This window comes from Colletotrichum graminicola (assembly GCF_000149035.1).
Source record: "Colletotrichum graminicola M1.001 genomic scaffold supercont1.3, whole genome shotgun sequence".
Classification (NCBI taxonomy): Eukaryota; Fungi; Ascomycota; class Sordariomycetes; order Glomerellales; family Glomerellaceae; genus Colletotrichum; species Colletotrichum graminicola.
Genome location: NW_007361007.1, coordinates 20,829 through 43,353, shown reverse-complemented (window position 1 = coordinate 43,353; position 22,525 = coordinate 20,829). Strand labels below are relative to the sequence as shown.

General features: G+C 53.7%; 5 protein-coding genes across 5 annotated transcripts; 3 read left to right on the top strand and 2 right to left on the bottom strand.

Moving 5' to 3' along the window:
• Positions 1-532: 532 nt before the first annotated feature.
• Positions 533-1,820, top strand: GLRG_00923 (uncharacterized protein; the record flags this gene model as incomplete). Its single annotated transcript, XM_008091608.1, has 2 exons — positions 533-962; positions 1,462-1,820. 2 exons carry the CDS (start codon positions 533-535, stop codon positions 1,818-1,820), a joined length of 789 nt encoding a protein of 262 aa, XP_008089799.1.
• Positions 1,821-1,967: 147 nt separating this feature from the next.
• GLRG_00922 (uncharacterized protein) lies at positions 1,968-2,747 on the top strand (the record flags this gene model as incomplete). Its single annotated transcript, XM_008091607.1, has 2 exons — positions 1,968-2,441; positions 2,463-2,747. The coding sequence occupies 2 exons, from the start codon at positions 1,968-1,970 to the stop codon at positions 2,745-2,747; spliced, it is 759 nt and encodes a 252-aa protein (XP_008089798.1).
• Positions 2,748-4,060: 1,313 nt separating this feature from the next.
• GLRG_00921 (uncharacterized protein) lies at positions 4,061-5,518 on the bottom strand (the record flags this gene model as incomplete). The annotated part of the gene is made up of 1 exon (XM_008091606.1): positions 4,061-5,518. The coding sequence occupies one exon, from the start codon at positions 5,516-5,518 to the stop codon at positions 4,061-4,063; it is 1,458 nt and encodes a 485-aa protein (XP_008089797.1).
• A 745-nt stretch (positions 5,519-6,263) lies between these two features.
• Positions 6,264-16,452, bottom strand: GLRG_00920 (amino acid adenylation domain-containing protein; the record flags this gene model as incomplete). The annotated part of the gene is made up of 8 exons (XM_008091605.1): positions 6,264-6,314; positions 6,395-6,481; positions 6,560-7,887; positions 7,953-8,006; positions 8,085-10,047; positions 10,159-12,866; positions 12,925-16,272; positions 16,332-16,452. 8 exons carry the CDS (start codon positions 16,450-16,452, stop codon positions 6,264-6,266), a joined length of 9,660 nt encoding a protein of 3,219 aa, XP_008089796.1.
• A 3,168-nt stretch (positions 16,453-19,620) lies between these two features.
• Positions 19,621-22,452, top strand: GLRG_00919 (KR domain-containing protein; the record flags this gene model as incomplete). The annotated part of the gene is made up of 1 exon (XM_008091604.1): positions 19,621-22,452. One exon carries the CDS (start codon positions 19,621-19,623, stop codon positions 22,450-22,452), a length of 2,832 nt encoding a protein of 943 aa, XP_008089795.1.
• Between the last annotated feature and the right edge of the window lie 73 nt (positions 22,453-22,525).

Below are 22,525 nucleotides of genomic sequence, written 5' to 3'. Positions count from 1 at the left end.
TGCAAGCATTCGCAACAACCACAGTGATGAATTGCAAGGAGTAATTGAAGGTGCATGAGAATCTCACCTAACCACTAGGTAATATGGCTTCCATCTTAGGCAGGTGATGCAAGTTGTATGTAACCCTAATTATGGTACCTGAATCCTCCCGCTAGCTAGATTATCCTTGGAGGCTATTAGGCTGATGCTCCTTGTCATGTTTAGAGCGGCCTCTTGTGACCCTTTTTCTTGCATTGGGCCAGCGGTTATGTTTGTCTCGTCTCGGACAGGACGACGACAAGTTGAATCGGCCGCACTCCCTTGGACCAAATCTGCCATCAGACCTGGAAACTGTTGCGAACCTCCGTTACTCTGGAATCATTGTTACTTTCTGACTTACTTATCAATATTCCGGTCGCCTGTTGGTCCTTGTGTCAGGGTGGATACAACACTCCCTTCCTCCCTTGTTCGGATGTGCTAGTCTTATCCACTGGCCGTTCATCCTTTTTAACTCGTGATGAGAGAACGACAGGAGAACACTGTTCATCAAATCATGGTGGCCTTCAGTCGTTGTGTCATTGGGCTCGGAACTCTTCTGAGCCTGAGCCCCGTCTCCGCTGTCAAGATGCTCTACGACGACAGTCTTCCCGAGGATCCCAATGCGGCATATTCTGCGGCCCTCATGGCTGATATCGCTTGCGATCCTCTCGTGCCGGCCCTCTGCCGCGACTTCTACTACCCTCCCACTACGCTAACCCGCGTGTGTACCACTGCCTGCGATTCTGCGCTCCAGTCTTGGGAGAGCTCGGTCCGGTCTGCCTGTGGCAATGACATTGTCATTCCTGACGAGAATGACCTTGATTCATCACCCATTGGGATCCCGGCCAGCCGCCGGTACACCTATAGCTTCACGTGTCTCAAGGAGAACGATGTCTTTTACGGCCCCATTGCGGCATTGGCAAGCTTCTTCGCCGACCCTGGAGGTGAGTCTTCCGCTCCGCGAACGAGCTTCAACATGTTTCAATGGCCAATTTTGGACTCGCTAGCACGTTTTCACTAACAGCTTGTCAGTTTCCGCTTTCAACTATATCAATGAACTTCCTGAAGACGCTGTCAAGCCCGCGGATTGCGACCCCTGTCTCGCAGCCAGACTGCGACTGCGATCTGGATCACCATACTTTGACGGCCCTGTCGTGGCAAGCGAGTCCATCTACCAAACTCTGACGTCCAGCTGCGGCATCACAGGCAAGCCTGATACCACGTCTACCATTGACTATTTCACCAGTTAGCCGCAGCCAACAAAGTCGGTCTGCGACGGCATCACGTATCAGATCCAGGGCGGCGATGATTGCTACAGTATCTCCAAGGCTCAGAGTGTTGGTACGGCCTGGATGCTGTCTGACAACCACCTCGGTGCTTATTGTTATGAGTTTCCTACTTCGGGTACTCTCTGTATCACCAACACTTGCAAAACTATCACAGCGGCAGTTAACACGACGTGCTCAGTCATCGCTACGGCTGCCAATATCACAGAGCCACAGCTGCTGGCTTGGAACCCCGGCATTAACCCAGTCTGTTCCAACCTCGACATGATGAACGGCACCACACTTTGCATCGAACCGCCCGGACCCAAGCTCCCACCTGCTCAAACACCGGGTGTTCCTCCTGTAACGCCTACCAGTGCTGCTCCCATCCTCTCCAATACTGCCATTGGATCTGACAAGCCCTGCGGCCGCTGGTACGAGATAGAGCCTGGCGATTACTGCAACCTACTGACTCTCAAGTTTGCCATTTCTCTCGAGGACTTCATGTTCCTCAGCACAAGCATCAACTCCAACTGAACCAACCTTCTTGCTAAGGAGAGCTACTGTATCCAGGCGGTCGGTGACATCAACAACTATCCCGGCCGTCCAGGATATGTCTCCGTCACCATTGATCCCAATGAATCCTTCACCGGCGTCCCCTTTACCATGCTGCCCAACGCCACCATGACCCTGGATCCGAGACCGACCCAGCTCCCGTTGGCCAACGGTGTGCGCGACGATTGCTGCTTCTACCTCAAGGGCGACGACTATCAGTACTCGCCCGACGTGTTCGGCTACTGGAACAGCAACTGCGAGATTGCAGCGGCCAACTACAACATCGGCTTCGACACCTTCGTCGTCTGGAACTCGCATGCGACGAACGTCACGGACCTGGCGTGCGTGTTCGAAGTCGACGTGCGCTACTGCGGCTCCTGGGGTCTACCACCCACACAAATCACCACCGAGGACCCCGCACAGCCCACCGCGACCGGGACCGGGCCCCAGCCGCCGGCCCCGACGCACGACCGCCAGCCGGGAGACTGCGATGGCTGGCACGTCGTGTCCAGCAGCGACTCGTGCCAGTCCGTCGCCGACAACGCCGGGATCTCCCTTGCAATGTTCCTCGAGTGGAACCCTGCCGTCAGCGCCGACTGTACCGTAAACTTCTGGCTCGAATAGGCGTACTGCACGCACAGGCAGGGCCAAGGCATCAGCATCACGACCTCGCAGTCCGCCTCGACCGCGACGACGGCCAAGCCCACGCCCCCAGGTCCCACGCACACCGGCCAACCTGCCGACGGTAACAAGTGGGACGTCGTGGCGGAAGGCAACAGCTGCGGGTCCATGGCCGCGGATAACGGTATCACCGTGAACCAGTTCTACGCCTGGAACCCGGCGGTGTCCAAGGACTGCGGGACGAACTTCTGGGTTGGCCAGGCGTACTGTGTGGGCGTTTCTAGCTAGAAAGAACCATTAGAATCTGTCATGTAATTTAATTACTACGCGGGCGGAGGGCCTACAATACCCTGCAACGTGTGAGGATAATGTCGCTATTAAGGAGATAGTTTCCACCATGGAGATTCCTGAGGTTAAGAGAAGAGAGTAATTTAAAGGTTATGATTTTGTTTTGCAACAGCTGTAAATCTCTCGTTAGGCCTAAAGGGCGGGTGGAATGACTTGTCTTAAACATCTATAATTACACAGGAATTTTAATTACAAATCTCTTACCACTTATTGACTATACAATAACGTTTTTTAGAATAACATTGTTAGTCTCCCTATATTTAGCATTATATAGCTAAACAAGTGTATAAAAAACGCTTGATTATTATACAATAATTAGGCCTAAGCCCTAATAATCTAGAAAGTATATAAAATCATATCATTAGTCTTGTTGTCAGTCCCTAGATAAATCTATCTTGGCATAGAAGTCTGGTCTGTAACTTGACATGTGTTCTTTTTGCTGTTACTTTCTACCTGATACTGTCCATCTTTAACATCTACTGAGACGATTGTATGTGTATATGTTTAGGATGCTTTACTGACGACGATGAGCATACGCTCTAACCCTCGCCGCTGCTGTGATTACATAGTTAACAAGCTATTTCTAAAAGGATTAAAATTAAACTACTTCTTCTTGAATCCCTAATAAAGGATTAGCTCTCTAGTATTAGACGACTTCGTAGAGAGCAGTTACGCTATTAGCATAGACATCGGGTAGGACGTAGAGGCAACAAAACGTTACGTCCAGCTTAGGCTTAGAATGCACTTCTCCTGCCCGCGTGAACTCGCCCTACCGCAGACTACTGTCCACTAGTGCCTAACGACCCCGGCAGCGAGGCAGCGGTGGCCCACCCCCTACCTAACTCGTCTGCTTGAACCCATAGGACTGATGGGGTCTCTTCAGCGACACTTCAGGGGTACTAACGACCGATCTAAAAGGCTTTGAGGCCTTCCTTCGCACGGCAGACCTCTTCCGGAAGATCTGCTTACGCCACCAGGGGATGGGCTCTGGCATGGGACCTACACAGCTAACTCAACCCACAAAGGGACCGTAGGGGAAGCAATGTAACCGGGAAACCAGGGACAAAGAGAACGCATGGTAGCTAGTAGACAGGATTTGAAAGACGAATAGAAGGGCGATGTATAAAGTACGTAGTCCTTGCCCACGGCTCTCTACCCCAAGTATCACCCCTCGAGAGGTATGGGACAAGGGAGGCGCAATGGCGTGAAACAAAAGAGCAATGATCACAAATGATCCCGGTTGCCCGCCCCAACTATATGGGCGGAGACTCGATGTTTTCCAACAAGTCGCAGCCCCTCGTAGATCTGTACCTGTTCCACTCGAGTTCAAGCCACTCCTGCTGTCCTAGGCTCTCAAACAGACTCATGACCTCCTCGCCGGGCCTCCACTCGCCAACCTGCCACTGTACCACCGGTGTTGTTGGTGCTGCAGCAGAAGCAACAGCAGCATCTCTGTCCTCCTTATCCTTCTCACTACTACGCCCGGCAATGAACTTGACACCCCATCTGTGGCCCAGTTTCATCGGCAGACTATACCCCTCCACTTCTCTGTTGTCCGAAGGGTACCACCACAGGTGCGTGAAAAGCTCGGCGTCGTCGAGGCTCGGCATATTATCGCGAGTCAGAGACCTGGCAAACGCTGCAAGCAGGGGCTCGATCCGATCCCTGCTGGGCTCAGTGCGGAACATGTCTAGACGGTATTCCACAAAGCACTCCGCGTCGTCGCCGTACTCATTGTCGAGTTCCATATCCTCGTCCGGGTCAGTTTGCCGGGTGTAGTGCTCTATGTCTGAGATCTTGTACCCTCCTTGTTCAGAGTCGTGCGGATCCTCGCCACCGGCGCCGACAAAGTACCACCGCCCGTCTGGACGGAGGGTATGGAACTCGAGCCGGAACCGCCGCATCTGCGACCACTGCTGCTCGGCTGGTGCCTCGGGACTGGGGAATAGGTCTGGAGTGACGACGGCGCGCACGTCGAACAGGCTCAGCTGCGCACCGAGCTTGCACAGACCGACCGACACCGGGTCTTTATCTGCAGAATGGATCAGGTTCGGCCGGGCCACGGACTGGTCGTGCTGGGGGAGCGAGAAGAACGGCCAGACGTGCAGCGAGACCCTGGTCAGGCTGGCGGGAATCGTCCTCCCGCAGAGGTGCTTCTCCTGGTTCATGATTGCGGCGCCAAACTCGTGCCGGGCGTCTCGCAGCGGGCCCTCCCACGGCCAGGTGTAGTGTTCGCGCATCACCCTGCTCGGCATGCAGGCGGGCATGGGCCGCTCCCACAACCAGGGGGCATTCCACTCTTGGACAGCCGGCAGGCGGACGAGGCACTGCAGCGGCACGAGGGGGGACAGAGGGCGTATGTCTGTCGCGTTTTCGGCGCCAGAGCCGAGCGACATTGACTTGATGGTCAGGCTGGTTGCAAAGGGCAGATCCGGCAGTGTCTCGGGGTCGTGCAGCTGCAGGCGGCGCGAGTGATACCGGCGATGGTGGCACCAGTCCGGCTCCGTCTCAAACTCCTGTGGCTTAATCGCGAGGTAGATGCCAAGGCTAGCGGGCGGATCCTTAATCTCGTGATAGGCGGCGGCAACCTTCTCGTAGAAGACATGAATGCGCGCTGACAGGTGAGCGCTGACGTCGGTTGTCTCCTCGGTAGGTTCATAGCACGGCAGCGGTTCCGCCGCAGATTCATCGACGAGGACCGGCAGCGGCATAAAATATTGGGGGACCCCGAAATTTACGTTTGCATCCCGGGCGGCCACAATTCCTACCTTCACCTATTCGATAATTTCATTCTCTAAATCTGGGTCAGTCTCGCGAAGCGGCATATTCATTAATACAATGTAAGGGACAAGTGTTGTTAGAGTTAGTTCTCTGCTGAGTAAAGCGAGAGGAGTAAAGGGGGAGAGAAGGAATTACAGGCTTGCTACAGGAGTACTCCGTATGTTATGACCTACAAGCGGCTTGGCGTCGTACAGGGCTCACTCGGTGAAGGAAGAATTATCATAATGGAAAGTAATGAGCACTAATAAGAAATATATATCAGCATAAAACGTAAGACTGTCCGTATATTAGTCTGTAATCACCTATCTAGCTAATAACCAGGAGTAGTTACTAACTGGTTACTTTAATAATATTGCCTCCTTTAATAACTGTGCTGCATTGTCGCGACTTGAGCGCCCTTGTGCGCTTAGCCTAGGTCTAAATTTTACTATATCTTATAGGTTTAGTAATAAACTAGAGCTTCTAGTTATAAAAGAGTAAAATAGTTATGCTAATAGGAATCTATATATAGACAAGAGAAGTAGTAGAAATACCTATCCTAAGTAGCCTATGTAGGTAGTATACTACATCTGTAGCGGCTGCTGCTAGTACTAGCCACACGAAGCTATTGCAGCTTTATAACAACTTGCTAAACAGCTGGCTTGTTTTCTCTACGGTAAAGGTTGTAGGATACTGTTACTGCTGCCTTCTGTCGGCGACCTTGCCGTAAAACAGCCCACCCGCCGCCTGATGATTCCCACCGTCGCGCGGCGATCGAGAATCAGCTCACTCAATATCCGGCAATAAAACTCGCTCATGACCCTAACTGTGGCCTCCGTATAGAGCGACTTGTAAAATGTGATGCTAGCGTCTAGCTCTACAGCCCCGTCGTTGAAGGCGAGGACCAGAATTTGCTGCCATGGGATGCGGTCAGCGGTCAGGGTAATTCGAATCACACACGTTGCAGCACCGATCCATTCTGCCCATCTTACCTCGTGAGGGTCCTGGCTCCAAATCGAACGGACCTCTATGCCCGCATGGCTGACAAACTTGACCTTGCGATAGTTGACCATGGTGTTGAACAACCCTCCCCGCCTATGCCCGAGCTCCCGTTCAACGACCGTCAAGTCAAAGGTCCGGTGTTGAAATCCTCGAGCAAAATCGGACTGGAGGGTCTTAATAGCCTCTTCTATCCGCATGTCTTCATTCAGCTCCAGGCGTGTCACCATCATTGCTAACATTGGCCCTACAATTTCTTGCACCTGTGGCAAGTGAATGTCTCGATCAGACACGAGATGCCCAAATAACACCGACTGCCGCCCATCCAAGTAAAGATGCAGTAGTATTGCCCACGCTAGCTGCAGCAGATTCGAAAGTGTCGTCTCGGTTTCACGCAAAAACTCGTGCACCGCTCCTGTCAGTGAAACCGAGAACCGAACGATCCCAGTGGCATGCGGGTCCCCTTGATCGACGACGGTGGCTGCAGGCTCGACAGGAACGCAGCACGGTTCGACACCCCTTAGTTGTTCTGCCCAGTACGCGTTGCAGTCATCCAGATCGCGTCTCTTCTCAAGGTAGCGGGTGTAGGTACCGAAGCCGGCCGGGGCCGGAGCTGGGTCCGGGGCCAGGGTCTGGCTGTGGGCGAGGGCTCCGAAGTCAGCCAATAGGTGATACAGACTGACGTGGTCGAGGAGGACATGCCCAAAGACGAGATGTGCCAACAGTATGCCGCTGGAAAGGGAGTAGATGCAAATCGATAAGGGCGGCAAATTATTGTGTAGGAAACTCGTGCGGGCCGTTTGGAGGTGGCGCCTGCTGTGCTCTACGGCGTCGGCTTCGCACCGCACAGAGCAAGACGAGATATCGACCACCCACTTCTTTAGGACCTTTTGGTAGACATGCCCGGACAGAGGGTCCCCAATGAAGACGCTCCTCAGGATACCGTGCCTGTCAACGAGGCACTGCCACGCCCTGGCGACGGTGTCACTGTCCAACAAACCGAGCGACACGAGGTTGTTGACGAGATAGGGGTTCTGTGGCATCTGCAAAAAGGCCGTGTACATTCTTGACTGGAGGGGCGTGCAGGTCAAGACGGCCTCTACGTTGTCCTCTTGAATTACCCCGCTCTGCGGCATGTTTGCCGCCGACGACGGCAGTAACCCTATGCGGACCTCGGGTGACTGTGGTCGCGTAGGCAGCTTCTTTCGACTCGCACTTTCGGCTAAGATGGCGGCCAACCCTCGGACGGTTGGGTTAGCGAGGACGTTATAAGTTGATATGTCGAGTCCCGCTTCCCTATAGAGACGAACGGTTTCGATTGCTAAAGAGATGAGACGCCTCGTCAGTCCACGGAGCCTCAGGATATCGATCACGAGAGCTGTTTACCGTGAATAGAGTCTCCCCCGAGCCTGAAGAAGGTTTCGTCAAGTCCTATCCGATCTATGCGTACGTGTTCCAAGTCAATAATAACGCTCCGACTGCCCATGATGCCATGGTTGGAGATGTGACGATACTGACCAGCCTCTGTACAAAGCACCTTTGCCCATATGCTACGGATAATCTCCTCGGTAGCTGTGCCGCGCTGTCCCTTGGACCCTTCCTTACGCTGCACCTCGAGGGCAGCCTCCAGCGTCTCACGATCCAAGCCAGCTACCCAATTGCCGACCCGCTGACGGTCGAGTTTGAACGAAGTCTGTACCGGCAGACTTCTGACAAGAAGCCAAGTGTCTGGAATCAGGTATCTCGGGAGGTGGTCCGCTAGGAATGTCGTGATGTCGTCCAATGCGTCCTGTATTAGCCACGAGCCCTCGACGCCTAGGTCATTCTTGGTTATAACCGAAAGGCCGCCGCAGTCAGTATCGCCGTCCAATTGCAGAGCCTTGATACTCGCAACGGCCACTAGCCTGCCGCTCAATATCCCCGAGGCCGGCACCAGTGCCATGCTGCACCGGACTGTGTCAGGCAGGTTATCCATATGGTGTTGTATTTCCCTTAGCTCCACCCGCTGCCCACGGATTTTGACCTGAGAGTCATCTTTGCGTCCTTGAATAAGCAAACTGCCGTCTTCGGCGTACCTCACCAAGTCCCCAGTCTTGTAAACCCTCCGTCGAGACCTGCATGGCTCGGGAGAGTCTACAACGCGACCCCACCAGTCCGATGATTCAACAAAGGCCTCCCCAGTCTTGGCCTCGTCTCCCCAGTACCCATTGCCAACTATAGGACCGTCTAGGACCAGCTCACCCACGGCCCCAACAGGAGCCAGAACCCTGTGGTTTTCCGGGTGCACGATCCATGCATGGCACCCAACAGGGTGCCCGATATTAGCGGGATCTGAGTGGGCTGTCATCCGTGCGCCAACAGTGCTAGTGACGGAGCACTCGGTCGGACCGTACGAAGGTCTCATGTGCACTTTTGACGCCCAGCGGCTGACGAGGTCGGCGCACATGGGCTCGGCGTGGACAGTGATGAAGCACACCGACGACGCCAGCTCGTCCGGGTTGAGGGTCCGCAGCAAGGATGGCGTGAATGCGGCCCAGTTTACACTCTTCCGCGTTACGAATCCTGCCAGGTCAGACATTCTCTCCTCTTCTGATGGGATGCAAATGCAACCGCCAGCCACGAGGACTGTAAAAGTCTCCTCGAGAGACGCGTCGAAGCAGAAGTGCGTAAACTGAAGCACCCTCGACTTGGCCGTGATTTGTAACTCAGGGCTGTTGGACGCCACAGCGGAGCAGAAGGACTCATGCGGGATCACAACCCCCTTTGGCGTGCCGGTCGTCCCGGAAGTAAAGCAGATATATAGCACGCTTCCGGGATCAACAGCCACGTCATAGATGTTGCTGACGGAGGGGATGCCTTCTACTAGGCTTCGGTCAACAATAATGGCCGGCCGAATGTAGGGTGAGAGCCTTTCGTAACCAGCCGCCGACCCGAGACCCAACGCCGGCTTCGTCTGTCCTACGATGGACTCGATCCTTTTGGACGGCGCTGCGGGGTCGATGTGCACAAAGGCCGCTCCTGACCTGGCGACTGCTAACATGGACACGACGGCCCAAAGAGACTTCTCGAAGCATAAGACCACCACGGCCCCCGGCCTGGTGCCCAGAGTCTGCAAACGTGACACCAGCCTCCTAGACAGGTCGTTCAGTTCCGTGTACGAGAGGTCTCCATCCCAAGATGAGATGGCCGGGCTTGAAGGCTGGCGATCTGCAGTCTCGTCAATCATATCATGAATGCAGCGACGACTGGTCTCTAGCTGCGACGATGCTTTGTTCCACTCCACCACCTGCTGCATATCAAGCGTGGTGGAGAGCTCGAGATCAGGAGGCCGCCGGTCAAGCCCAACACATATTTGCAGAACGGCTTGGAGGTATACTGCAAGAAGTCGCTCTGCCTGAATCTTGGACATGAACTGTGCTGGCGACTCAAGGGTGATGCGAAAGCCATCGTCGTCTTGGGTCACGGAAACGGCGACATCGAACTAAGACCCCGAAGGAACCGTCAGTTTCTTTGGAATAATGTTCGAGATGAATGTTGGCTTAACAAAGAAAGAACATAGCAATTTGTAATCCATCAGATCTAGAAAACGTACCTCGCTCGTGTCGCGCGAAAAAGCCAGTTCACATCTGAGGCTACCAGACGCGAAGAGGTCACCTTGACTCCTTTTTTGGTAGTTGAGTATCGTGTTGAACATACCCCCCCCCTTGTAACCACAAGTGTGTTGTATCTCAGCCAGTGACAGGTGTGCACGCTGCTGAGACGTGTGCTCAATGTTGTCGTGGTGCACAGCGTTCACCACCTCCTTCATCCCGGTCCTCCCATCGAGTCGGACCCTCATCGGCACCATACTGGCCATCGGTCCAATCATCTCTGCAGCGCCGGGAACCGGAATGTTTCTCCCGTGAGAGAGGAGCCCAAAGACTACGTCGTCACGGCCGACATACACCGACAGGACCGTCGCCCAAGCTGCCTGGAAGACAGCTGCGCGGGTCACCTCAAGCTTCCTGGATACCAACTCAACGAGGGCCGTGTCCGGCACGACGCCACTCGCGCGAACGAAATCGGCCGGTTGATCCCTCTGTAACAAACATGCCCGAAGGCGGGGAAAGCAGCAAGGCCTGGCGCCCTCAAGGTAGCTAGTCCAATATCGAAGGGCAGCGCGTTTGTCCTGTTGGCAAATGTAGTCGACATAGTCTGCAAATGTGTACGTCTCGCCCAGCGATGCGCCGTCATAGGCAGCTATGAGATTTCCTATCAAGAGTCGAGATGTTGTGCCATCTGTGATTAGGTGGTTTTTGGCCAGCAGGCAGTAGACAGATCCGTCGGCGGCGACGCGGATGCCGAGCCTGTGATGCACGCTGCCACCCAGAGGTTCGGGGCATCGGAGGCGCGGATCCCATATCGCCCAGAGAGACGACGCGTCTTTCTTGGTGGGGAGAAGGTCAACTTGGACATCCACGGACCGCAACACGGCCTGAATAAATGTTCCTGACACGTCCTCGAGAAAGATGGTGCGCATGATGGGGTGTGATGCGACGAGCCGCTTCCAAGCGGCCGTCAACCTATTGGGGTCGACAAGCCCTCCGTCCCTCCGTGAGAGTTTGATGACGAAGCGTTGTTCGTAGTTGCTGGCGCCAGGTTGCTTCAGCTGCGAGAGCATCAGGCTGCTCTGGAGCGGGGAGCAGGGATATACAGATTCTACCTGGCTGGGTTCCAGCCCCAGCCGGGACTCGGCGAGCCTTAGTACGGCATCGGCCTGACTGCGTTTCATGCCGAAGACAGAGGGCATCAGAGTCCCAAAAGGTGCTCTGCGTCCAGGGAATTTTAGCGTTGACTGGCCGTCGAGACGGGTTTGTCGTAGATCTTCTTCCAGTTGAGATAGCCATTCGTTGATTCTGTCTTGATGCCTCATATGCGTGCTCCATTCGACGTGAAGGCACAGCCCGCGATCTCTTGGGACTACCAATAGGGAAATGAGGGCGTATCTAGAAACGTGCCCTCGCTTACGTCGCCTCATGTTGGATACCTTGTCGTTCAAGTCGCGACCGCACCATCTGAAGACCGACTCACTCCTGTCGAACTGCTGAAACGATCCCAGATAGTTGACCGTGATTTCCATCGGTGAGTGACAGTGTCCAAAGGCCTTGAAACCGTTCTCGCTGAGGAACCGCGAAGCAAAATACGCCAGGCCGTTGAGTGGCGTGCCCAACCTAGCCTCGTGCACGCTTTTGGTCATGTCATCACGACGCTTGGGGACGACAACTGGGCAAAAGGTTGTGAACCAGCCAACTGTCCTTGATGGATCCAGATGTGGAGCGAACGGCTCTCGGCCGTGACTCTCCCGGAAAAGGATGGGGAGACGCCCGAACACCTTCTCAAAGGACTCCAAGACGGTAGAGACGATATCCATGTCACCGTGTTCAGTTCCGTTCCGTGGCACACAGGAACGCTCATCGACGTATAAGTCACGGGACGTCACATGAGAATGTGTGTTCTGTTTGCCATCCATTCCCCAGAATCCCAAATCCACTGCCAAAGTCTCTTCGTGGACCGGCAAGACACGTTGCGGGTCCAATTCAGACGCGAACTCACATTGCGCCGAGGACCATGCCTGAAACGGGGTGGCCTCTGGTGCCGGACATGTCTCATCGTTGAGAAAGTCTTCCAGTTCCCGAAATAGTATCCGCCACGAGACGGTATCAACGACCAAGTGGTGGATTGTTGCCGATAAAAGAGTCTGGGTCTCGGCCTTGAACACATCAAAGGCCGCTAGAGGGCCGTGGACGAAATCAATGGACGCTTGCGACTCGGCAATACACTCCAGAACATAACCAGGCTCATCTCGACTGTGGAAACGGGCCCGGTAATCGTGACTATCGGCGGGGGCCGCGGCTGAGGCAAAGGTGGGAGGCAGCCGCTGCTTCCACACACCGTCATGGCACTCGAAGCGGGCACGAAGCATAGGATGCGCTTCAAAAACAGACTCTATGGCTCTGAGGAGCTCGTTCTGGTCCATTTTCTTTGTGACTTGCATCACCACGCTTTGTTGATCAAATGGGTCCCCCTGAGGCGACGTTTCAAAGTGCAGTCGCTGAATAGGCGATAACGGCACGAATTCGGATGCAGAAGAGTCTGTACTTGGGGTTGACTTGTTGGTGTCAATCCGCGGTGGCTTTCCTTTTGAAGCTGCCCTCGTAATGTTCATAATGGTCTTGTGACGGAGGACGTCGGTGGGAGACGTGGCCACGCCTCTACTCTGCGCCAAGCTACTAACTGCCATGGCTGAAATGGAATCGCCACCTGTCGTGGGAGTTCAACATCGAGACAACATCCGACGATGTAGAAGTAAAGTACTTACCCAGATGATAAAATGACGTGCTATAGTCCACGTCGTCCTCCCGAATGTTCAAGACCTCACTCCAGATGCGCCTCATGGCGAAATCCTGTTCGGTGGGTCGGTATCCTTTGGACTTGCTCTCCTGCAGCGTGATCAGGTGCGAGAAGTCCTCTGCCGCGAGACCCTCGAGCCATCGGGCTGCATTTCGCCTGTCGAGCTTGCCTGATGAATTCCTTGGAATAGCTCGGACAAGGACCCAGATGTCCGGGTTCATGTACGCGGGAAGCCTCTCGACGAGGAAGCTCCTCAAATCGTCGACACAGTCAACCCAAAGCGTATCCTCGCAGAATTCCATGGATGACGGCGGAACCGAGACGTCGGGGGGCCGCGTTTTCATGTCGGGCGTTTCGGCTTCCCTGGGTGCCACTATGGCGATGAGCCGCCCTGCACATGGTCCTGATCCGGGGACAAGGAGGAGGCAGTGCTGGACTGAAGGGTTGAGTGCCAACTGCCGCTCAATTTCCCCAAGCTCTATCCTCTGACCACGGAGCTTGACCTGAGTGTCCCGGCGACCGACAAAGTGCAGGTGGCCGGCCGAATCGTACCGCACCAGGTCGCCCGTTCGATAAAGTCTCTTGTCGGGGGCCCAGCGCAGGCCCTCGACGAAGGCCATGCTAGTCCGCTCGGCATCACCGAGATAGCCCTTGGCAAGAATCGGGCCTTCGACTAGTAGCTCCCCCACAGCCCCGACCACTTGGAGACTGTCCGGGTCGCTGGGCTTGACAATCCATGTTTTACAGTTGGGCAGCGCGGTGCCAATGTCGGTTGGGTCGCCGTCTGGGAGTACGGGCTGGGTGATGGTGCTTGTCACGCAGCACTCGGACGGTCCATAGACCTGAATGAGCTGCGGTCCGGGAGATGGGCAGGACCAGGTGCGAATGTTATCCGCCGTCATTGGCTCGCCGCCGAGTACCATGTAGCGGATCGTTGGCAAAAGGGAGGGGGAGAGCATGGCGGCAAAAGACGGCGTGAGGTGCGCCCAGTTGGCGCCAGAGCTACGCGCAAAAGATGCGAGACCCGGAAGAGTATGACGGTCTTCGTCTGAGGGCACGCACAAGCAGGCACCCACAGCCAGCGTGGTCAGATGATCTTCCATGCTGGTGTCAAAGCCGTACGAGGCAAACTGGAGGACCCTGGAGTCCTGATCGATGCGAATGCCACCGCTGTGAGCCTGGAGAGCGTATGTGTATGCTCGATGGTTCACAGCGACACCCTTTGGCGTTCCGGTGGAGCCCGACGTGAAGATGACATAGGCCGGATGGTCAACGGATACCGTAAGAGAGGGCCGGCGCAGCTTGGCGTCGAGCTTCGTACAAGGTAGTTGAAGCATATGTCCACTGAGATGCTTCAAGGATGAAGCCTGGCTGCTCGAGCAAATGACTAAGCCCGAGTTCCCGCCAATGCCCAGTTGCTGCAGGATTTCCAGTCTGCGCGATGTAGGATTTTTGACATCAATGGGCACAAAGGCGTTGCCGCTCTTCAAGACGCCCAAAAGCGCGACAGAATACCACAGGGACTTGTCAAAGCAAAGAGCAACGTACGCTCCCGGCCCGATACCGAGGCTCGTAATATGACTCACGACGACGTCAGCCGCCTCGTCCAGTTCACGGTAGCTCATCTCGCCATCCCAGGCATAAATGGCGGGCGCTGCTGGCCGCCGGCGGGCCTGCCGCTCGATGAGCTCGTGGACACACACCGCCTCGCTACGCAGACCGCTGGTGATAGAGTTCAAGGCAAAGATCTGAGACGCGTCACAAGGACTGATTCCAATAATGCGACTTATATGGCAGCCCGCAGTGCCGCTGACTCGAACAAGCCTTTCAAGGAAGGCGGAGAAGGTCTGAGATACCCTCTCGGCCATAGCTCGGGACAGGGTGGCGGTGGCGTAGGCGAGCCGCATGCTCAGCTCGCAATCCGAGGAGACAATTTTGAGCACGAGGTCAAATTCAGAGGTGTTGCTTCTTGCGATCATTTTGAGAACCTCACCGTCGGCCCCTGCAACCGGGGTTGACGAGGTGTGGTAGGCCGTTACGATCGTGTTGAACAGCCTCGACGTCTCGTTCATGCCCAGGATCCGTCGCACTTTGCCTAGAGAGAAGCACTGATGCGGCATCGCATTGATAAAGTCACTCCTGACGGCGTCGATGAGGTCACCGATGGTCCTGTCTGCCACGTCTCGCACCCGACACACGAGGAGGCTCATCATCGGTCCGACAATGTCGGAAGCATCGGCGATGGGAAGGTCCCGTCCGGACGAGAGGTACCCAAAGCACACGTCGTCGTCTCCCGTGTACGCGTGGAGAACGAGGGCCCATACCGCCTGTAACGCGCCGAACACGGTTGTGTTGGCGCTGCGGCAGAAAGCCTGAATGAGCTCCAGTGTCTTATCGTGGACGGCAGGCATGATTTCTATCACCTGGGACGAGCCGTCGTCTCCGGCGCTGTTGTCGTTCATGGCCGGGAAGCAGCATGGCTCAGCACCGTCCAAGTACTCCATCCAGTAGTCAAGCGCAGCATCCTCATTAGCCTGGTTCTGGAGATAATCAATGTACCTCCGGTAGCTTGGGGCTGGCTTGTCGACTTTATGGCCGATGAGCGCTCTGGTCAGATCATTGACGAGTATCGTTAAGGAGCCCCCGTCTATTGCCAAATGACTCAGATCGAACTCGACGAGTGTCTGGCCGCCGGAGATGTAAACGGTGACTTTATGGCGACATTCGTTTGGTTCAGTGCGGTCCGAAGGCGCCTTACAGGACTTGTTATGGAATTTCTCGACAATCTCATGGACATGGCCGGCGTCGGTCGTCACTGTCACGGTGGATGGATATTTCTCCAATATCACCGCATCCAGGACTCGACCCGAGGTTGGGTCCGAAGTTTCTACAAATACTGTCCGGAGCGACTGGTGTCTTTGGACGACGTCGCTCCATGCCCTTTCCAACTCGCGCAGGTCAAGTCCTTGGTCTGCCAAAAAGAGACCTCGAGTCCGGTAGAGGGGCGCCAAGCTCAGCTTTTGGCTGATGTACATGCTCTCCTGCATTGGGCTGCACGGGTAGACGTCTTCGATGGCATCCGGCGCCAGATCAAAATTCTCTTGGATATGCTTGTAAGCTCTGCCAAAGTCGTACTCAGGCGGCATTAGCGAAAACCTGTCTGTCTCACTGTGAACATATTGGCTTGGTTTACATCCGGATCGATCCGCATGAGCAATTATCTCTCCCAACGGCCGTTTGAGAATGTCCTGGATCCCTACATCCATGCCTAAACTGGTGCATTTCTGATACAGCCTTACGGCTTTGAAGGAGTCGCCTGGGATAGTCTCGTAAGATTCACGTGTAGGAAGGCCATCAGGAGAGATGCTCACGTACCCCCAAGACTGACGAAAGAGTCACCATCGTGAATCAAGTCCTCTGGAACGTGCAGCGCCTGGGAAAGCAGGGTCCTAAGTCCCTGAACGCCGTATGAGGCATCGTTCTTATTAGAAGCCATGTAGAGAGGAGAGGGTCCAGAGCGGCGCGATGTCAAGGTCAAGCGTCGAAGCTCTCGACCCGATATCGCAGAGCTGATGGGGCGCGTTAATATCATAATATGAGAGTGCGGATAGGTTCCCCGCAAAAAGTATCCGGCCCGAGCTATAAACTTTACTTTTTGAAACAGATTTACTTTTGGCCTGATTATTAACATCAGTGGGGAAATGGTAGAATTTGTTGGAAAACAAGCCAGGGGCAAGGTCATACAAACCTCCTATAGGCCTCTGACAAACAGCCTTTATGAAGTTTGTGGCTTGGTAGGCCACGGAGCTGCCCAACCTTCGCGGCAGGTTAGAAAGAACTATCACAGCCTCTAAAGTAGGCGTTGTTATCAAGGTCATTCGCACCAAAGTTGAGCGAAGCGTAAATGAACAATCACAGCCCGTTATCATTAGGCATTTCGTGACGTACTAAGAGATTGTCGTGAAGCTGGGATAGCTTCGTGTGGCTAGTACCAGTGGAAGCCGCCACAGATATGGCGTACGAGAAGGGTATTACTACCACTTCTCTGGTTCATACATAGATTCTTGATAGGACAACTACTTTACTCTCAAGTGACCAGACGCTGCTGTTCATCACAGTGATTAAAATAAAATGCAGTGTAGGTCGAATGTGCTACGTGTTGTATGCTTGTTTATCATGACGTATACTAAGCAGCCTGCACCAAACGCGTTATAGCGGCCTAGGATAGTTACACCAAAGACAAATGATCAAAAATCCTTATTCAAAATTATACTATCCACATGCAAAGCCCTGTTACTTGGATGGAAATTCCGGTCTCTTTCTATGTTATAGGTTCTGTAGAAATAATAATACGTCCTTATACCTTACGTATAGACAAGGAGCTTAATATATACGTAAGTAAGATACGTTTTCTATAACTTATAGTCCCTTTTTGGACTAAGTCTCTCTAAGCGCCTGTGAGTTATAATCTCTAAGGTTTAAATCCACTTATCTAATTGTTGACTACTGCTCTTTTCTCTACTAAATTGATTAATCTGATACCATCTCATTGTAAACATCTGTTTGACCTTCGGAGGCAATGTTTTGCCATGTAACCTTTCGAACCGGATCATGGGCCCATTCTCTTAGTGCGTAAAAGTCTCGACAATGATTTTGTTGATCGTCTGTCGTGTGTCCTTTACCCATGCCATGAACATATGATATTGGCGTCGAATCTGGTTTATTACAAGCACAACAGCTATCAGTTTGTATACAAAAACAGAATGAAAATTACCAGCGAGACAAGTAACAGCTGCCCTGACGGTGTTAAGACAATGAACTACATGATCAGAGGCCCATTTTGAGGTTTGACTGTGAACTCTGTAGCCAATATCCTCAAAGATTATCGACTTCATTACTGTTAGTAAAGGTCTAAGACGTCATGTCATGATCTCAGCCCCACTCACTGTGCAGTGCATCTGGTGGAAAGCTCGAATGCTGTACAGACGAGAGCCTCTTGCAGTGACATATAGAGGCATAGGTTGTCTTTCACCATTAAAGTCTACATAAGTTGTTTCGTTTCCATTAATTCAGACGCTGGAAGCTATGTGGTCGATTAGTGACAGACTATAAGAACATCCTGGTTGTAGAATTCGTGTATACCATTATATAGCATTTTGAATCGTCTCGCTATCTCCTGTACCCTGTCGAGACTCTTGAATGAGTCCAGTGGAAAGTGATGAGGATCTGACTTGTCATCGTATTTCACCCACTTCACCGGTTGTCCGACATCTGATGCCTACATCAGTACCAAATGGTATTGAAGATTTTCCAAACGCAAAAATACCTTAAGGCACGAAACCGCTAGAGTCCACGCCAAGTTGAACATCGGAGTTGCGATATGTCGCGACCTGAAAAGTCAACCGGATGACCCAAGTGGCCAATAAGATAAGAAGGCCGGCCTGGGCCCACACTAGCAATAAAACTTGGCGGGGAATTCGATCGTGCCGAGAGTAATAGTGCCTGAGCTTGCCTAGATTCCTTGACGTATTGCTGATCTTGGTGTTTGATTCTAGCCTCAAATTTAAATACTTTTCATACTTACAGTCGCAATCAGCTTCACGCTAGTTAATAGCACTATATATTAGCATAATATGCTTCTCTATAGTAGATCTTATATAATTTCCTATAATACATAAAAGGTTTTAGTATAAGTTAAAGCACCTACTTATAGCCCCCCTAACACAGCCTTTCTAGCAGCTATTATAAATCTAATAAGATAAAGCTAGGCTATAATAGTAATATAAAGTAATGTAATATAAAGGCAAAGCGTAATGGTAAAGTAGTAAAGTAAGATAAATAATAATAAAAAGCTAAATAAATAACATAAAACAAAATAAGTAATAAATAATAGGTGTATTGAAGGTTAACCCTCTCTTTATAAAAGGTCTCTTATTAAAAAGATATATACTTATAGTATATATAATATATTATATATACACTAAGTATTCAATCCTTACTACTTATTTATTTATTATTTATAAGCACTTACTACCTATTATCTTATAATAAGTACCTCTTTTTTAAAAGACTTTATCTTTTTTTACTAGAGTAGAGCCTATGAAGATATCCTTTTCCACGAGGCATGGCATAGAGCGGGCTGACTCAGTCAACAGGTGCTTCATGTCACTGAAGACATAACGAAGACGCTGGGCCATGTCCGCAGTCTTCTCAAGCCAGAGGGACGAGTCCTTATTCAGGACCTGGCATGCGAAATGAAATGGATCAATTTGATCATGGTAAAATCCAACAACTGCCCACGATTCAACTGCTCCCCTTACCCACCAGCATCATGGACCATATAACATAAGCTGACTTAGAAATAACTTACCTGCAGGGTCTTCTTCTGGGATGGTGGCTGGGTGACAGCGACGGCCGCAAGCAAGAACAGTACATTTCGCCAAAAGCATGGGGCCGACGTCTCCGTTGCGCCGGCTTCGCATCTGTATTTCTGGACGCGGAGCCGCCTTATCAACTGAATGCTACAATTCTCGCGAGACCTGTTGCTGCTGCTGCTTCCTGACCCTCTAGCCCTAGGATGACGACGACGAAGACGCTCAGTTCCCCCGCAACTCGGACTCGAATCATCGTCCTCCACGACCAAGGAAGCCCTTGAACGACGAGAATGTTGTATGTCAGAGACATTTTACTCCGGCTCAGGGTATACGAGACTTTGCCCGTCAAATTCGGCGATCCCCTCCCCCAAGGCCCCGTCATCTCACTCCTCGACGCCTTCTCTCCCACGGGATTCTTCACTGCCATGTCCCAGCACAAGATTGACGGGCTCAACCGTCTCCTTGATATGCTCAAGAAGACGGATAACTCGGTTGTCTGGTTTACGAGGCCCTGCCAGGTGTGCCCGACGGACCCCGGTTATGCGCTCGTCCTCGGCATAGCGCGCACAGCACGCCAGGAACTCGGGGTGCGGTTCGCAGTCCTGGAGCTCGACAAGACGGGAGACTCAACGGCGATGAATGCCGTGTGTCAAGTCATGGCGCAGCAGTTGAGCTGCCCCGCTGATGTGGACAACCCCGTGGACAGGGACATGGAGTTCGTCTACCGCGCCGACACGGGCTCGATCCTCATACCGCGGAGCACCTGGATATCGGTGCCACAGGCCCTTTCCCACTACTCCCGGCCCAAGCAGTATTCCGCTGGTATGTGCCGGTCATACAAGGCCCTCCAGATGTCACGCCCTGGGCATCTCCGGACCCTGTCCTACGCTCTCAAGACGCATCCGTTGGGCATTGATCACACCGCCGTGGAGATCCTTATCCACGCCGCCGGCCTCAACTTCAAGGACGTCCTCACGGCCCTCAACGTGTCTAACGTACTAGACTCCTTCAGGCCCGTGTCGCTCGGCTGCGAAGCTGCGGGACTCGTGACGGCCGTCGGCGACGCTGTATCGCGCGTGCGGGTCGGCGACCGCGTCATGCTCTTCGCGCCCAAGGCCGGCTGTTACTCGACCTCGGTCCGCGTCCCCGAAGCTCTCTGCGCGCGTATCCCGGACGATCTGTCATTTCCAGACGCCGCAGGGATGCCCTGCATCTTTGCCACCGTGCTGCGCGCGCTTGTCGACAAGGCGGGGCTCGGTCCTCCGAAGACGGTTTTAGTCCACAGCGCAGCGGGCGGTACAGGGTTGGCTGCCTTACAGGTCGCGCGGTGGCTTGGCGCAGAGGTGTATGCCACCGTCGGGACCGAAGCCAAGGGGAGGTTTCTACGGGACAGGGAGGGCATCGACCCGGGCCGCGTCTTCAGCTCAAGGGACGAGTCCTTCGCCGACAACCTGATGGAGGCCACGGGCGGGCGGGGCGTCGATATAGTGCTCAAATCGCTGTCGGGCGAGCTCCTACACGCCTCCTGGCGATGCGTGGCGCCCGGCGGGACGTTTGTCGAGCTCGGCAAGCGGGACGTCGGCGCGCGCTGCAGGCTTCCCATGGAGGCCCTAGACGGGAACCGGTCCTTTGTTGGCATCGACATGGCGCAGCTGGCCGTGGTTGACGGCGAAGAGTTCGGCCTCCTGTTGGATCGCATCGTCCGCCTTTACCAGGAGGGGGTGCTGACGCCTGTTGCGCGCTCGCGCTCGTTCCCATGCACAGAGATAGGCGAAGCACTTCAATGCCTTGCCAAGGGAACGCATATCGGCAAGATGGTTGTCGACTTCGTCGGCACGCACATCGACCCCAACTCCCTAATTCCAGTCCCGAACAAGCAGCCGGAGCCACCGGCGTTCGGTCCCGAGTGCATCTACGTCATCGCGGGCGGTATCAGCGGCCTCGATACCTCCATCATTCGGTGGCTAGCCGGCCATGGCGCGCGGAACCTCGCCATTCTCTCCTGGTCAGCCGGCTCAACCGCCCACGACGCCTCCGTTGTCGCCGAGCTACGTGGCATGGGTTGCAAAGTCCACGTACGGACCTGCGACGTCGCGGACGAGGATGCTGTGCGGGGAGCGTTATCAGGCCTTTCGCGTCTCTACAGGACCAGGGGCGTCATTCATCTTGCCATGGTCCTCGCCGACGTGGAGCTGTTGCGGATGACTGCGGACGACTGGAAGGCAGCGGTGGCGCCCAAGGTGACGGGCACATGGAACCTGCACCGCCCCTTGGCCGAAGGCGATAGCGACGAAGACTTCTTTGTCTTGATGAGCGGCATGTTTGGCGTGACTGGGCGCGCGGGCCAGGCCAACTACGCGGCAGCAAACACCTTTCTCGACAGCTTCGCGCAGTACCGCCGCGGGCAGGGGATGCCATGTTCCGTCCCCGACATCGGTCCCGTGGAAGACGTTGGCACCCTGGCCCGTAAGCGTGAGCTCTTTAACGCTGTGAGCCGCGCTGGAGTTTGGTTCCTCACCGAGCAAGAAGTACTGGACGGCCTCCACCTGGCAATCGTTACGTCTTGTAGAGACGCTGGCGAGAGTCCGTCGAGTGTTGACGATACTTCATTCTGCTGTCCAGCCCAGGTGGGCATAGGTTTCCTCTGCACGATGCCGCTTGACGATCCTCAGAACTCGGTAGTGTGGAAGCGTGACCCGCGCATGGCCTCATATAGCCATGGCGAACACGACGCCAACAGCGACTTGGCGCAGGACGGGAGCGCGTCGGCCCTTCTCAGCCAGTTCGTATGCGACGCCAAGGACAAACCATCTAAGCTGGATAGTCCTGAAAGCGCGATCTTTCTTGGTCGCGAAGTTGCTAGGCACGTGCTTGCTTTGTTAATGCTAATAGACAAAGACAAGGACAAGGACGATAGCAAGATTGATGCTACGCTCTCTGTGTCGTTGTCTTCCTTTGCTATAGACTCACTTATGACTATAGAGATACGCAACTGGTGGCGGGCCGCCTTTAGGGTTGACGTTAACATTTCGCAGTTAACAGGTGCTCTAAGCTTCAAGGACTTGGGGCGATTTGCAGCCTGTCAATTAAAGGAGAGATTCCATAACGTTAGTAAAGACTAAATGTAAATTACCTAAAGGAGATAGGTTATTATTCCACTAAGCTAAGGATTTATACACATCTATAATTTAGAGA